We start from the raw sequence: 17,499 nt of genomic DNA on the forward strand, positions 1-17,499 counted from the left end.
CTCTTCAAGTAACTTTCCATGAGATAGTACAATGTTGGTTGTCAAAGTAGTTCTCTTTTCTCTCATCTTCTTTCTAAGGCCAGTTCCCTTGAAGTAATCATTTATCCTTTATACATACTCACTCATACAAACACACATATGTGCACATGCATGTGCATGCCAGTTATGTATCAGGCACTGGTCTGGGTGCTAGAGATAGATAGATATGACATGGCTTTGGCCCCCATGGAGCAAACAGACTATTAAGAGAGCCATATAAACCATTAAATTCATAAAACTATTATAGTAAGATATAGAATAAGAAGGCAAAGGAGAAGAGTGGTCAGCTGTAGGATAACTTGCTCAGTTGGCTTGTCTTTTTATGTACTGTGTAATTAATTTAGCAGTCAGATGGTGTAGTCCCAAGCTTTTGGTTTTTTTTATTGTTGTTGTTTTGTTTTTTAATTTTATTTATTTATCTGTTTGTGCCCAGTCTTAGTTGCGGAATGCATGTGGGATCTAGTTCCCTGACCAGGGATCGAACCCGGGCCCCCTGCATTGGGAACGCGTAGCCTTATCCACTGCACCACCAGGGAAGTCCCAAGCTTTTGGGTTTTATTGAATGTTTGGAATGGAGAATTGGTGATAACTAATCAAATAGTTAAACTAAACTCTGGGCTACTTCTAAATATATTAGGAGTATAGGTGTGTGTTGTTGTTTTTACTTCGTGGAAGAGAGGTGAAAATTAGATATCTAATCACTATTCTATTCTTTATCATCCAAGGCTCATATTTTAAATATCAGTGTCTAGAACTAATTTTTATTGTTAGTGCTGTATTTTTAGTAGCTTGGAAATCCATAATGGTCACTTTAGGAAGTATGAAGGATTTATTATCACTTATTTATTACTGCCATGTGTGATACAACCACAGATCCAGGCTCCCTTGAATAAAAAGTATTTGAGGGCTTCCCTGGTGGCACAGTGGTTGAGAGTCCGCCTGCCGATGCAGGGGACACAGGTTCGTGCCCTGGTCCAGGAAGATCCCACATGCTGCGGAGCGGCTGGGCCTGTGAGCCATGGCCGCTGACCCTGCGTGTCCGGAGCCTGTGCTCCACAACGGGAGAGGCCACAACAGTAAGAGGATCGCGTACCGCAAAAAAAAAAAAAAAAGTATCTGAAATAGCTGAGAGATATGAGAAACCTTTTCTATTTTCTTAGGTATCAGAAGAAAGCTGAGAGTTGCTTCTCTTGTATTTTTATATGGCCGCTATTGAACATAGGCATTTTGTTTCTGTTGTCATTAGACCAATGGTCATAGGCCTATTTTTGTGCAGGAAAATGAAAGCCCAAGGGTGTTATTTAACCTTTCCGGGCCTCCCAAATATGTCTAGTGGAGAAGAGACAGTAAACTGTTCGTGTCCTGCTATTGTTTGCCCAGTGTCTCAAGCACCTAATCCCTTGTCTGGCTCATGTTCGTCACTCTACCTGAACAGAGCTGACAGCCAAATCAATCTTATCTCACCACACCTCTGGACATGGCTTGCATATGTGTATATATCTGTCTGTGTTTCTTTCCCTCTTCCTCTGCCCTGTCACTGTCCCTCATGTACCCCTTTAATGGATTCTTTTATCGACTGAAATCCAGACTCCTTAGCCCAATATTCATAACTGGTTGCTGTCCTTTCCAAATGTCTCTCAGCTCCTCTGTGTATTTACTAGGTATTTTAAACACATCAAATTACAGTTGACCCTTGAACAATGGGGGTTAGGGGCGTCAACCCTCTGTGAAGTAAAAAAATCCATGTATAACTTAAAGTCAGCCCTCCATATCATGGTTCCTCTGTATCCATAGTTTTTCCATATCCATGATTGCACATCTGGGGATTCACCCAACTGCAGATCGTGTAGTGCTGTAGTATTTACTATTGAAAAAAATCCGCATATAAGTGGACCTCTGCAGTTCAAACCCATGTTGTTCAAGGGGCAACTGTGTAGTCTGTATTTCCCCCAAAATGCCCTGAGTTTTTCACCACTTCCTTCCTTACTTCATATCATTCTATTAACTGGGAAGGTTTTCCCTGTAGATCGCTACCTGTCATATTTCAAGGTTTACTTAAATGCTTATTTTTCATGAACCTTTGACTACTTCCCTGCAGCCAACTTTGATCTATCCCTCTTCTGAGTACCTATAGCACATTGTGCCTCTCATTTCACTTATCCTATGCCATCTTGTATTATAATTATTCATGTTCAATGTCTTTTCCCCTCTACTAGACTATGATATCTTTTGAGGCAAGGCGTTCGGGTGATTTTTTCAATTTTTATTTCCTTACCATGCCTAATACAGTGCCTATCTGTCCTACTGTTTAAATGCTGTCCTACTTCTGTGATTCCTCAACGTTTTTGCTGCCCCCAAGTGACAAGTTGTAAAATAGCAGTAGTAAACAATTTAGTCTTTTGTGAATAGGAAAACACTGACCAAATAAAATGTAAATAGTTTCTCATGTTAAATATTCTTCCCCATATCAGTATCCATAATTAACACCCATGAAACAAAATGCCTGTTCAACAGCATTTAAACTGTTCAATGAGCATTTATTAGCAACCTAAATATATTCCAAAAGTATATTAAGTTCCAAAGAATTTTCAAAAGATAAGTTCCTTGACATCATAAAATCAAGTGAAATATTGAATTTTACTGACTAATATTTCAGTGAGACCTGAGTACCATTTTCTATCATGTGAAAAAGGAGCCTGACAATAAGAATTGCCATTCAGCAAAGTTACTTCAGCAGGCATGTGAACCACCATTCAGCCCCCTAGCCCAGGAGTTTTCTACAAAGGGGAGGTCACCCTCAAGGGTGTGAAAATTGGTTCTGGGGGAGTAAAACATCTTAGATATTACAACAGATAAACAGATACACGGTATATTTGTGATGTTGAAACTTCTTTGAGGGACTTCCCTGGTGGTCCAGTGGGTAAGACTACACGCTCCCAATGCAGGGGGCCCGTGTTCGATCCCTGGTGGGGGAACTAGATCCTACATGCATGCTGCAATTAAAAAGCCCGCATGCCACAACAAAGATCCCACGTGCTGCAGCTAAGACCTGGCACAACCTAAATAAATAAATAAATATTTAAATATTGTTTTAAAAAATTTCTTTGGGGAGGAGGGGCAATTAAGGAAAATATATCTAAAAAGGCAACTTAAGGGAACAATGATGAATAAAGGTTAAGAAACACTGACCTAGCCTTTAATACCCTTTGTCATCTCAATTCCAACATCCAGCATTTATATTCTACTCCAGCAAACTACTTCAGTGGCCATTCAGGACCTACTTAGAATAAAAATTAGCATGCCTAATAATTTAGTATGCCTAAACCTTTAGGCTCCTGACGTCTCTCAACTTTTTTCCTTCCTTCCTCGTGTGTTGCTTCCTTTTCTGTCGAAATTAGACCATATTGTCATTCTGTTCAATCTCTGCTCCATTGTCTTTCCACCATATATACTCTATAAACTCCTAATCTTGGATAAATTTAGCCATTTATCCTATATCCAGGCTACTGAACATTGCTAGAGAAAAATCATGTAATAGTGTGGATTGGACCACTGCTTGTGTTTCTAATTAGATTTTCTTCCCCCATAACCCTCTCATTAGTTATTCTAAGACTTCACATCAGGCTCCTCATCCCACATTTAACTTTGCCTCCTACCTCTCCTGGAAAATTGAGCTTAACAGATACAAGCTTGCAAATTCCTAAACCCTGTGAGTTTAATAGTATCCATACCTACTTTCACACTATTTCCTTAAATTCAAGTAAGAGGTGGCATTTTCCTGCTCAGGGCTAGCTCTTCCACCTGTTCTTAATCCCATTACCCCCTTCCAGAATCTTATGCCAGTATATTTTTTGTGTTCCCTATGTTATCAAACTCTCCCTCTCTGACTCTCTTTCCTTCATAACCAAGCTCTATGTGTATCTCTTCTCACTTATTATCAAATTACCAAATTTCTCGAAGAGAGTCTAGCATGTAGTCGCTTAGTAAATGCTTGTTGCCCAAAAGAGGAAGCATAGAATATATCTGAATAAATTGAATTAGTGTGTACATTTACATCCTCAGCAAAGATAGGTAAGTGGCCTAGTAATAGCAACTTAGATGAAACCTAGAGGGCTTTCCCTCAAGTTTTTAATCCAACAGTTATCCCTTAGGTCAGTATTACTTGATTCAGACCACGATTCTATCCATTTTTAAAAAGCTTCCACAGTCCCTTCAACCACTATTTGTTCATTATCTGTCATCATCAATAATTAAATATTTACTTCTGTTTCTAGTTATGGCATCCTAGGTAATCAGAACAATGCTCCCACTAGGAAATGTTAAAATAGTTAGACAAAACATAAAATACATCTGCCTGTAGACTCTAGAGAGCTAACAAGATAGCAAAAATTACCAGGCAAGAACCAGAAGAAGAGAAGTCCCAGGAAGGTGAAGCTGGTGTTTAGATGTGCTTTTTCCTCTGGGGATTTGTATTGATTAAAGAGGGTAAGGCTGAGAGGCCAAGAAGCTGAGCTATACTTGATAACCTAGAAAGACCAAAGCCATAGAGATTCATGTCCAGGGATTGCTAAAGTAGGTTGAAACATTTTTGCTTTGGTTTGGAATTTTAAAGGCCACTACTGTAGAACAGAAGAACCTGTTGTAGCCTCTCTCAGAGACTGTAGCTCATCTTTCGATCTTCCCAATCTTGTAAATTGGATTGAGGTAGTCCTAGAATGCTGGTGATCCCAGAGTGCTGATATCGCTGGTTCCAGGCCAAAGAAAACATTAATCATCCCTGGGAGGAGATAACATTATCCTAAACCTTACATTATTTCTACAAATAATTTTGCAAATACAAAGTTAGTCATACAATAAAAAATAAGCAGATACACAGGAAAACACCTACAGAAACAGTAGACATTTGAAACAGACACAGATAGGAGATCTAGTTACTGGATTTATCAGACATAGCCTTTAAAATAATTATACTTGCTAGATTCACGGAGATAAAAGGTAAGGTTGAGAGTATTGGCAGATAACTTGATTTTTTAAAAAACAAATGAAAATTTTAGAAATAAAATTTAATAGATGGATTTAACTGCAGATTAGACAGAAGAGAGATAGAGTGACCTGGAAATAAATCAGAAGAAACCATTCAAAATAAAGTATGGAAAGACAAAAAGAAGTAAAATATAGGAGAGGGTGAGAGATACAGAGGATAGAGTGAAAAGGCCTAATATATTTTTAATTTTATTAGCATCTCAGAAGGAGAGGAGGGAGAGAATGGGAAGAAACAATATTTGCAGAGATGGTGGCTGAGAATTTTCCAAAATGATGAAAGACATTAATTTATAGATTTAAGAATTCCATCAAATACAACCAATATAAAGGAAAAGAAATCCACATCTAGACACATCAATAGTAAAACTGCAAAAGACAAAGACAAAGAAGAAATCTTAAAAGTAGCCAAAGAAGAACAAGAAAGGCTTGCCTTCAAAGGAGTCACTGTTAGATAGCTGACTTCTCAACAGCAGAAATGAAAGCCAGAAGGTAATGGAATGGTACCTTCGATGTGTTGAAAGAAAATAACTGTCAACTTAGAACTCTATACTCAGCAAAAATATCCTTCCAAAATAAAGGTGAAATAAAGATGCTTCCAGACAAACGAATAGAGAACTTGTCACCAGTAGATCTGTACAAAAGGAAATACTAGAGAGTGTTCTTTGTGCAGAAAGAAGATTATCACAAGTGGAAAGTAAAAAAAAAGCAGGAAGGAATGAAGAGCAATGAAAATGGTAAATCTGTGAGTGAATCTAAATGAATATTAAATGTATAAAATAATTATAATAAACTCTTACGGAATTTAAAATACAGAAAAAACTAAAACATATGACAATAGCATATACGTCTGGAGCAGGTAAGTGAACTTGAAATGTTCTAATGTTCCTTCATTGTCTGGGAAGAGGGTAAAAGTACCACTTCCATTCAACTTTGAATGAGAAGTCCTAGCCAGTACAGAAGGCAAGAAAAAGATACAGAGGATGAAAATATTGGAAAGAAAAACAACTGGCATGATTCATAGATTTTGTACATAGAAAAATTTTAAAAGCGTATATAGATAATTAGTTAGAATTCATAAGTGAGTTTTATAAGTTTACTAGATACAAGGTCAATATATATAAATGAATTGCATATCTATATGCCAGCCCAAAATAGTTAGAAAATGAAACTTTTTAAGAGATGCAACTCAAAATGACTTTTAAAAATAAATCATGCAAGAGATAGCTTCAAGAAGGCAGAGGAGTAAGTCATAGAGATCACCTTCTCAGATGATGATACAAACAGATGGAGAGGGCTTCCCTGGTGGCGCAGTGGTTGAGAGTCCATCTGCCGATGCAGGGGACACGGGTTCGTGTCCCGGTCCGGGAAGATCCCACATGCCGCGGAGCGGCTGGGCCCGTGAGCCATGGCCGCTGAGCCTGCGCGTCTGGAGCCTGTGCTCCGCAACGGGAGAGGCCACAACAGTGAGAGGCCCCTGTGCCGCAAAAAAAAAAAAAAACCAAAACAAACAGATGGAGAGATATACAATGTTCTTGGAGTAGAAGAATCAACATTGTGAAAATGACTATATTACCCAAAGCAATCTACGGATTCAGTGCAATCCCTATCCAACTACCAATGGCATTTTTCACAGAACTAGAACAAAATTTGTATGGAAACACAAAAGACCCCGAATAGCCAAAGCAATCTTGAGAAAGAAAAACAGAGCTGGAGGAATCAGGCTCCCTGACTTCAGACTACACAAAGCTACAGTAATCAAGACAGTATGGTACTGGCACAAAAACAGAAATATAGATCAGTGGAACAGGATAGAGAGCCCAGAGATAAACCCACACACATATGGTCACCTTATATTTGATAAAGGAGGGGAAAATATACAATGGAGAGAAGATTGCCTCTTCAATAAGTGGTGCTGGGAAAACTGGACAGCTACATGTAAAAGAATGAAATTAGAACACTTCTTAACACCATACACAAAAATAAACTCAAAATGGATTAAAGACCTAAATGTAAGGCCAGACACTATAAAACTCTTAGAGGAAAACATAGGCACAACACTCTATGACATACATCACAGCAAGATCCTTTTTGACCCACCTCCTAGAGAAATGGAAATAAAAACAAAAATAAACAAATGGAACCTAATGAAACTTAAAGGCTTTTGCACAGCAAAAGAAACCATAAACAAGCCCAAAAGACAACCCTCAGAATGGGAGAAAATATTTGCAAACGCAGCAACTGACAAAGGATTAATCTCCAAAATTTACAAGCAGCTCATGCAGCTCAATATCAAAAAAACAAACAACTCAATCCAAAAATGGGCAGTTGACCTAAATAGACATTTCTGCAAAGAAGATATACAGATTGCCAACAAACACATGGATGGATGCTCAACATTGCTAATCCTTAGAGAAATGCAAACCAAAACTACAATGAGGTATCACCTCACACCAGTCAGAATGGCCATCATCAAAAAATCTACAAACAATAAATGCTGGTGGGAATGTAAATTGATACAGCCACTATGGAGAACAGTATGGAGGTTCCTTAAAGAACTAAAAATAGAACTACCATATGACCCAGCAATCCCACTACTGGGCATATACCCTGAGAAAACCACAATTCAAAAAGAGTCATGTACCACAATGTTCATTGCAGCTCTAATTACAATATCCAGGACATGGAAGCACCCTAACTGTCCATCAACAGATGAATGGATAAAGAAGATGTGGCCCATATATACAATGGAATATTAGTCAGCCATAAAAAGAAACGAAATTGAGTTATTTGTAATGAGGTGGATGGACCTAGAGACTGTCGTACAGAGTGAAGTAAGTCAGAAAGAGAAAAATGCCGTATGATAACACATATGTATTGAATCTAAAAAAAAATGGTTCTGAAGAACTTAGTGGCAGGACAGGAATAAAGACGCTGACCTAGAGAATGGACTTTAGGACATGGGGAAGGGGAAGCTGGGATGAAGTGAGAGAGTGGCATGGACATATGTACACTACCAAATGGAAAACAGCTAGTGGGAAGCAGCCACATAGCACAGGGAGATCAGCTCAGTGCTTTGTGTCCACCGAGAGGGGAGGAATAGGGAGGGTGGGAAGGAGACGTAAGAGGGAAGACATATGGGGATATATGTTTATGTATAGCTGATTCACTTTGTTATAAAGCAGAAACTAACACACCATTGTAAAGCAATTATACTCCAATAAAGATGTTAAAAAATAAATAAGTAACCAAATAAATCATGCAAAGTATGTACAAGACCTCTATGTAGAGAAACATAAAATTATAGGAGAGTTAATAAATATAATGATAGAGCATGTTCATGGACTAGAAGAGTAAATAGTGCAAAAATGTTGGTTTTATCCACATTGATCTATTAGATTCAGTGCAGTCCCAGTCAGAATCCCAACAGATTTGGAGTTGGGGGAAGATATTTTAATAAACTGATTCTAAAATGTATATTGAAATACAGAGGACTAAGAAAAGTAATAAACACTTGAAGAAAAACTAGGTAAGAGGATTTACTCTCAGATATGAAGACTGCAGCTTTAGTTACAATACTGTAGTGATTAAGACAGTGACACAGGGATGGACAAATAGTCCAGTGGAATAGAAGAGAGAAGTAGAAATAGACCTAGTATAAATGAACTTTTGATTTTAGAAAAATGGCACTGCAGGGAAAGAGTTTTTTGATAAATGGTGCTAGGACAATTGAATATCCATATAGAAAAAAGAAATGACCCCATCCTTACACTATAAACAAAAATTAATTCCAGACAGATTGTTGATCTAAATATAAAAGGTAACACGATGAAGCTCCTGGAAGATAATATAGAATATCTTAATAACTGTGGAATAGGGAAGGATTTTTTACACAGAATGAAAAATGCTAACCATAAAGAATAGGAATGATAAATTAGGCTATATTAGCATTAAGGACATGTATTTATTAAAGAGCACCATGAAGAGGGAGAGTGGGCTGGGAGGAGATGTTTCCAGTATGTATATCCAACAAAGGATCCATATCCATAATATAGTAACAAATCCTACAAATCAGTAATAAAAAGACACACAATCCAGTAGGAAAAAAATGGCAAGAGGTTTGTACAGGCACTTCTAAACGAGGATATGCAAATGGCCAATAATATAAAAGAGGATATGAAAAGGCCTCAGCCTCATGAGTGATCAGGAAAATGCTATATCTCTTCAAGAGAAATAAAAACGTGTCCACACAAAAATTTGTACACAAATGTTCATAGCAAGATTATTCATAATAGCCAGAAAGTGGAAAAAACCCAAATGTCTATCACTTGACAAATAGATAAATAAAATGTAGCACAGTGGTCCCCAACCTTTTTGGCACCAGGGACCGGTTTTGTGGAAGATGATTTTTCCCTGGGGGAGGGGATGGCAGGGGATGGTTCAGGCGGTAATGCGAGGGATGGGGAGCGGCAGATGAAGCTTTGCTGGCTCGCCCACTGCTCACCTCCTGCTGTGCGGCCCAGTTCCTAACAGGCCGCGGACCGCTACCGGTCTGCAGCCGGGAGGTTGGGGACCCCTGATGTAGCATATTCCATTTAATGGAATATTATTTGTCAATAAAAAGAAATAATGCACTGATACATGCTACAAATAGATGAGCCTTGAAAGAAGCCAGACACAAAAGGCTTTTTTATGATTCCACTTGTGAAATATCCAGAAAAGGCAAATCTATAGAGACAGAAAGGCTACTAGTTAACTTAGAACTGGAAGTATGGAGGGAAATAGGAAGTGATGTTAAAGGGTATGGGGTTTCTTTGGGGGATGATGAAAATATTCTAAAAATTATTGTAGTAATGGTTGTACAATTCTGACTATGCTAAAAAGCATTGACTATTATACTTTAAATGGGTAAATTGTATGGTATCTCAAGTAAAGTTGTTTTTAAAATGTAGTAATATAAATTAGGAGTTTGGGATTAATATATACAAACTATATAAAATAGATAACCAACAAGGACCTATAGTATAGCACAGGGAACTATACTCAATATTTTGTAATAACCTGTAAGGGAACAGAACCTGAGGTAGTATTTCTGCCTAACTCGTTTTTTAACTGACAATACCAGGTATTGGCAAGTAGGTGAAGTGATGGCAACTCATGTCCTGCTTATGGGAGTATAACTGGTACAACCATTTTGATATCACTCCTTAAATTTGAACACAAGCATACGCTATGGTCCAGAATTTCCATTCATAGGTTTATACCGAACAGAAGATAAGTCCAGAGATGATCTTGACAGCATTATTTACAACAGCTAAAACCTAGAAACAACCCAAAAATCTATCAGTAGTACAACAGATAAATAAATTGTGATGTAGCCACACAATAGAATATAACATATCAATGGAAATGAACAGACTACAGCTACACGAAAAAGATGAATATCACAAACATGATATTGAGTGAAAGTAGCCATACACAGTGCATACTATCTGATTCCATTTTTATAAATTTCAAAAAACAGGTAAAACTCAGCTGTAGAGCTCAGGGGAGTGTATGCTTAAGTAAGAAAGCTGTAAAGAGAGCAGGAAAACAGTTACCATAAAAGTCAAGATAGTGATTACTTTGGTGGGGAAGGAGGGGTTAGTAATTGGAAAGGGGCAGGAAGGGGGCTTGTGAGTTACTGGTGGTATTCTATTTTCTCTGTCTGGTGATGATTAACATTTATTACGTGATGATGATTCTTTATGATGTACATTTTGTGTGTGTGTACTCTTCTGTGTGTGTTGTGCAATAAAAAATGTTTAAGAGGGCTTCCCTGGTGGCGCAGTGGTTGAGAGTCCGCCTGCCGATGCAGGGGACACGGGTTCGTGCCCCGGTCCAGGAAAATCCCACATGCCGCGGAGTGGCTGGGCCCGTGAGCCATGGCCGCTGAGCTTGCGCATCCGGAGCCTGTGCTCCGCAACGGGAGAGGCCACAACAGTGAGAGGCCTGCGTACCGCAAAAACAAAAACAAAAAACAAAACAAAACAAAAAAATGTTTAAGAAATAAATATTTAATACAGCACATGTCAGTAGTATATCTTTATATATGCTCATGTATATTGAATCTAATCAACAGTAAATGCTTATTTTGTGAAGATAGTGTGCTAAGGAGTATAATTTAATTTCTTCTTTATTTTTGTAGGAATATGTTTATCCAGAAGCCAGAGACAGACAATACTTATTATTTTTCCATAAAGGAGCCAAAAAGTCACGTTTTGACCTAGAGAAATACAATCAACTCAAAGATGCAATTGCTCAGGTAAGTTTTACAAAAATTAAAGTAAATCCCAGCCTCATCTTGTATGGCATTATCGTCATCATCATCATCTACAGTCAAATACTTAGATGGGTAAACTCTGAAAGAATGATCCAATCCTCTTCTTCCTATGTAAATTATTCCTCAGTTGATAAAAATGACTATTTTAGCATGGTCAATGCTCCAGAAAGTTTTATAACACAAGCAGATGAAAAGATAATGAGTCCTATCTATCCTTTTATCACTAGCATATTGAAATTTTTAAACCTATTTTTATATTTTTCATTTTGTTTCTTTAGAGAGGTCTGTTTTTACTTTTCTCTCTTTTTTTATTCTTTCTGCAATTGACCCGAAGATCTCTCACCTGAGATGTGTGGTAGCAATGGAGCCAAAATAAAATCCAGGTCAGAGAGAGACTACTAGAAATGTTTGCTAGGTGCAGGTGAGAGATTACTGAGCTAGAAATGTTTTTTTTAAAGACTGATATCTTATTTTTCATAACAGCTACCTCTTTCACATTTCTGATTGTGCCTCCCCCTCACTCTGATATCTTTGATTTTGGTGAAGAAATCCTCATTTCTTTTCTCTGCAGTCTTTCATGACTTTAGAGATTTTTTTTAAAACCTCTGGAAGCCCTTCCATTCTCTTTAATGTTTAATTACTCTTCTCTGGACCTTCTCCTCCTTCTCTGTCCCTTTTTGGTGACGGGGTTGTGCTTTGAATAGGCTTAATTCATCTCCCTGCCTTGGCCTAAGTGAATTCTTACCTTCTGTTGCTCTGTGTGGTGGTTCTCAACTGGAGGGAATGCGTCAGAATCATCTCTGGAGCTATTAAAAATACAGGTGCTTCAGCCCCCCCCAAACCTATTAATCCAACTCCTCAGGGGTGAGGCCCAAGCACGTGTGAGTTTTGAAAGTGCTGCAGTTGACTGCACATCCCTGTTTTAAAAGTTCCTGATAAGTGAAAAACTTAAACAACCACTAGACAAATAACTAAAGCCTTGAGGAGCATAAATTTGAATTCTGGCTCCAGGCAAAAAGTTTGTAAAAGGGCTTCTCTCTGGAGAAATGCCATCAAGGTGCATCAGTTGCTCCCACATTCTTGAGCCCCTGATCCTGCCCTGTTGATTGCACAGTCTTTTCTGGAGGCTCTGTTGATAGCTGAAACTGCCAGGACAGACTTCTGTTTCTGTCCTGCTTTGTTGTCCTGTGCCTTTAACATTCTTTGCCTCTGAGGCACTCTTACTTTGAGAGTGATTGAGATGATTTCTCTGACTCATAGTGATGGAGGACAGACAGTTTCCTCTTCTCAGGAGACAGTAATATCATTGAAAGCTTGGCTAGCCAGTTTTCTCACCTTTTGTTTCTATTTTAGGCAGAAATGGATCTTAAGAGACTGAGAGACCCATTACAAGTGCATCTGCCCCTCCGACAGATTGGTGAGGAAGATTGATCTGCAGAGAGCCTTTGAATCCCAGCAGAAAGAACACCTGTTTATAACTATGGCCTTTTTAATTAAAGCATTGCAGGTGGAAGCTGGGAGCCATGTCTGGGTAGAGGGTTTTTAACTTTAATTAAAAAACAAAAACAAAAAGATCTTAGGGAAGAAAGGAATGTTAAAATCTGACCATCAGGCTTTGTGGAATATAAGCTCAAAGGGCTTAGTGAATATTGTCTTAATCAAGAATCTCAGTTTCTGGATGAAAATCATGTATTATTATTATAGTTGAGAGAAAGTGATGCTAGGGGGTGTTGTTTCTTGCATCTTCTTTTCAGGGTCAGCAAAATAGTAACACACCAGCACCCTACTCAGCTCTAAATTTTTTTTTAATTTAACTTTTCTTATTTTTGACATAGCAGTAAATAAATATACCAGAAAAGCAAACCCTCGAGATATGTGGGTGGCAAACAGAGTCTGAGTCCATGTCATTAGCATTTATTTTAGATTGGACCCAGTCTCTGCAAAGTTACCAGGAATCTCTCCCGTTTGTGCCCCATTTCTGACCACCCACACCTGTTGGTACACTAATTTTATCCATATGATAGTTGGAACCAACTTATGACTGTTTGACAATTGACACTTTGGATTATCCCTTAATACCTTCTTAAATATCTCAATATTCCAGTTCTCTGGATCACTGTCTAGAAATAATTGGCAACAATGCATGAGGTTTTTTTGTTTTGTTTTTTACTAATTAATCTTTTTAAGAGGAGGACAGATTTCCCTCCTTTATTTAACTATCCCATTGATACTCCCCTCTCCCTCCACAGCTAAAGCCAGAGGCGGAGTGTTCAGCTGTATTACCAAATCAGGAAGATGTAAGGTTTACAAAATGGCTAAAAACCATGGCTCTGTAGCCATTTCAGAACCAGAATAGTTTCACTGCTGTTAATCTGTTTGTGTGACAGCATTCCAGGCCACCCAGATGGCACTACCTTGTCTGGAGACCTTGTTAATCTCGAAGGACACACACTCCCACACTGTTTGTGAGCCCTCCCACCTCCACCACTTCAGTAGTTGTAAATCAAGTGTGTGGATCTCAAAGGGTACAATTTATCTTTGTACAGGAATACATTTCTATGGCTTCTTTCAGCCTACCCTCTTCACCCTATTTTTTCTTAAATTGAAAGAAAAAGGAGTTAATCTTATACTCTATCAAAATATTTTCTACCATATTTCCAGATGACATCACACTTGAAGAGTCAAAGGAATCTGTGTCTACTATCCTGCTTTTAACTACTGCGGGGGCAGGATGGAAAGGATGTTGGGGCTTGCCGCACAGCTGATTGATTGGCTTTTTTCTTTCACATGATTGATCCCTCTTCATTGTGGCAAGGGGTTTCTTTCTCTTTTTCTTCCTCCTTTGGGATCATTGTGTATGAAGAGAAACACTTTAAACGACAAACCCAGACTGCAGGTGCCTTGCAGAGGTTGAAGGCCAGCCAGGATTGCTGCTGCTGCTCCAGCCACCACCCCTTCCACTGGCATGACGGAATGAAAGGATGCATGTCTCCACTTCTCATCCCTCCTCCCAATTCCTTCCCCACCCGCCCCCCGAGTCGTTCAACCCCCTTCCCTCATTTATTTCTGTTAAGTTGTGTGAATTATTTTTAAACCATTTATCCTGTTTGTACGCAGGGTTTTTAAGAAGAAACAGCACAGTGCAATGAGCAAATCCTTTCAGGGTGTGTGGGAGGCAAGGGGAGGGAGAACGTGGAGAAAAGTTCTTTAAACAAATAGCAAAATATTGAACATGTGTAAAATCCTGTATCATTTATGAAATATGTATAAAAAGCAATGTACCTTCTGGAACAATAAATACTTATTCAATTTTTGAACTATAGCATCTCATTCTTTAAAGCAAAACAACCAAGATCAGAAACAAAAACAAGCTTATTCTGATTCAAGGTGGAAAAGTTTTTACCTCTAAAATTAATTTTTATAAAAATACCATTTTGAAATTAAGTTTTGTTCCTGGAGCCTATATTTTTACAAGGCATTTCATGAATTCTTCCTGAACTTAAGATGGTCAATATTTTCCTAGTTTTCCAGAGCCACTAGAGGTTCGGTGACCTCTGCAATTGTGATAGAGCCAAGGACAGCACTGACACTAATATCCTTATCTCCTGATTAACAGGAAATATCTCCATTATATCAGATCATCAGATTGCCCAGTGTGGTCTCCTGGACTCCAGAAACTTGTTCAAGGATGAACTAAGATCAAATACTCATTATTTTAAGAGTTTGTATCAAATTTATAATGATCACCAAATGGGAAAATATCACATGCCACCTAGTCCATCGAAGGCATATCAAAAAGCATGTATTAAATGTCTGCATTAAGTGCAGTGTGAGATGTACTAAGAACCTCCACAGCTACGGTGCTGCCTCTCCTGGCAGCTCACAGCAACCAAACACAAACATCCCTAAGATATGTAAGGTTTAAGAAGATAAGATTGAAAATATTAAGCCATTGTTTGCATTCAACAAATAATAACTACACCCATGCACCTATGGTCAACTACGACAAAGGAGGCAAGAATATACAATGGAGAAAAAGAGTCTCTTCAATAAGTGGTGCTGGGAAGACTGGACAGCTACGTGTAAAAGAATGAAACTAGAACGCTTCTTAACACCATACACACAAATAAACTCAAAATGGATGAAAGACCTAAATGTAAGGCCGGATACTATAAAGCTCTTAAAGGAAAACATAAGCAGAACACTCTTTGACATAAATCACAGCAATATCTTTTTTGATCCACCTCCTAGAGTAACAAAAATAAATGAGACCTAATTAAGCTTGAAAGCTTTTGCACAACAAAGGAAACTATAAACAAAATGAAAAGACAACCCACAGAGTGGGAGAAAATATTTGCAAAGCAACCAACAAGGGATTAATCTCCAAAATATACAAACAGCTCATGCAGCTCAATGTCAAAAAAACAATCCTATCAAAAAATGGGCAGATTTAAATAGACATTTCTCCAAAGAAGACATACAGAAGGCCAAAAAGCATGTGAAAAGATGCTCAACATCCCTAATGATTAGAGAAATGCATATCAAAACTACAATGAGGTATCACCTCACACCAGTCAGAATGGCCATCATCAAAAAACCTACAAACAATAAATGCTGGAGAAGGTGTGGAGAAAAGGGAACCCTCCTACACTGTTGGTGGGAATGTAAATTGTTACAACCATTATGGAGAACAAAACAGTATGGAGCTTCCTTAAAAACTAAATATAGAACTATCATATGATCCAGCAATCCTACTCCTAGGCATATATCTGGAGAAAACCATAATTTAAAAAGATACATGCACCCCAATGTTCATTGCAGCACTATTTACAATAGCCAAGACGTGGAAGCAACCTAAATGTCCATCAACAGAGGAATGGGTAAAGAAGATGTGGTACATATATACAGTGGAATATTACTCAGCCATAAAAAAGAATGAAGTAGCACCATTTGCAGCAACATGGATGGACCTAGAGATTATCATACTAAGTGAAGTAAGTCAGACAGAGAAAGACAAATATCATATGATATCACTTATATGTGGAATCTAATAAAAAAGTGATACAAATGAACTTATTTACAAAACAGAAACAGACTCACAGATCTCAAAATCAAACTTATGGTTGCCAGAGGGGAAACATGGGGAGAAGTGATAAATTAGGAGTTTGGGATTAACATATGCACACTACTATATATATAATAGATAACTAATAAAGACCTACTGTATAGCACAGGAAACTCTACTAAATATTCTGTAATAACATATGGGAAAAGAATCTGAAAAAGAATGGATCTATGTATATATATAACTATTCACTTTGCTGTACAGCTGAAACTAACACAACATTCTAAGTCAACTATATTCCAGTAAAAAAAAAAAATTTTTTAAGGCAAATAATAACTACATATTCCACAACATCCTCTTAGGCTCTGGTGAATAATGGAGAGTGTTAAATCCATTAGTGAGCATAGGTAATGCAGTTTCGCTAAGGGATCATAGACTTTTAGAGCTGGAGAAAGTAAAAGTGTTCTCAGAGTATGATTCCTGGAACAGCAACCTACCTCTCCAGAAATGCAAGTTCTCCACTCCCTACTGAATCAAACTAGGAGTGGAACCAGCAATCTGTGTTCAGCAAGCACTCCTGGTGATTCTGATGCAAACCATTGACCTCATCAAACCGTGGCTTTAAAGAGAAGGAAACTGAGGCATAGAGAGGGCATCTGTGTCATAACTCATCAGTGAATTCTATGATCAAACAACCAGACTGAGTGAGGATTGGTGAGTATGGTGACTATGGTAAATGGAAAGGATAGAGATCATGTCACACGTACGTACTATTGTATCTTGCCTGTGAGGGTGTAGTGGTAAGCACACAGTAGATGCTTACAAAAACAAATACAAATAGGTTGAATTTTTAAAATCTGTCTGGAAAGATTTCACAGAAATGTGGAACTTCTTAGATTTCGGAATTCAGTTTCACCAAAACTGTTAAGGGTTGTCATTCTTTTTTTTTTTAATTTATTTTATTTATTTATTTTTGGCTGCATTAGGTCTTCGTTGCTCTGGGCGGACTTTCTCTAGCTGTGGTGTGTGGAGG

At 38.0% G+C, this 17,499-nt stretch overlaps 1 protein-coding gene across 3 annotated transcripts in view; it reads left to right on the forward strand.

The window, feature by feature from the left end:
- MCU (mitochondrial calcium uniporter) overlaps positions 1 to 14,716 on the forward strand; it is a 209,559-nt gene extending 194,843 nt beyond the window's left edge. Inside the window, exons 7-9 of one of the 3 annotated variants that reach the window (XM_082673621.1) lie at positions 11,267 to 11,383; positions 12,755 to 12,818; positions 14,063 to 14,716. In XM_082673621.1, coding sequence (XP_082529747.1) covers positions 11,267 to 11,383; positions 12,755 to 12,818; positions 14,063 to 14,166 — 285 coding nt within the window. In that variant the 3' untranslated portion in view covers positions 14,167 to 14,716. Of the gene's footprint in view, positions 1 to 11,266; positions 11,384 to 12,754 lie in introns of all 3 variants that reach the window. The other 2 variants (XM_082673619.1, XM_082673620.1) reach the window with 2 other exon arrangements.
- Positions 14,717 to 17,499: the final 2,783 nt, after the last annotated feature.

The sequence above is a fragment of the Grampus griseus genome, assembly GCF_964374135.1.
Source record: "Grampus griseus genome assembly, chromosome: 16".
Lineage (NCBI taxonomy): Eukaryota > Metazoa > Chordata > Mammalia > Artiodactyla > Delphinidae > Grampus > Grampus griseus.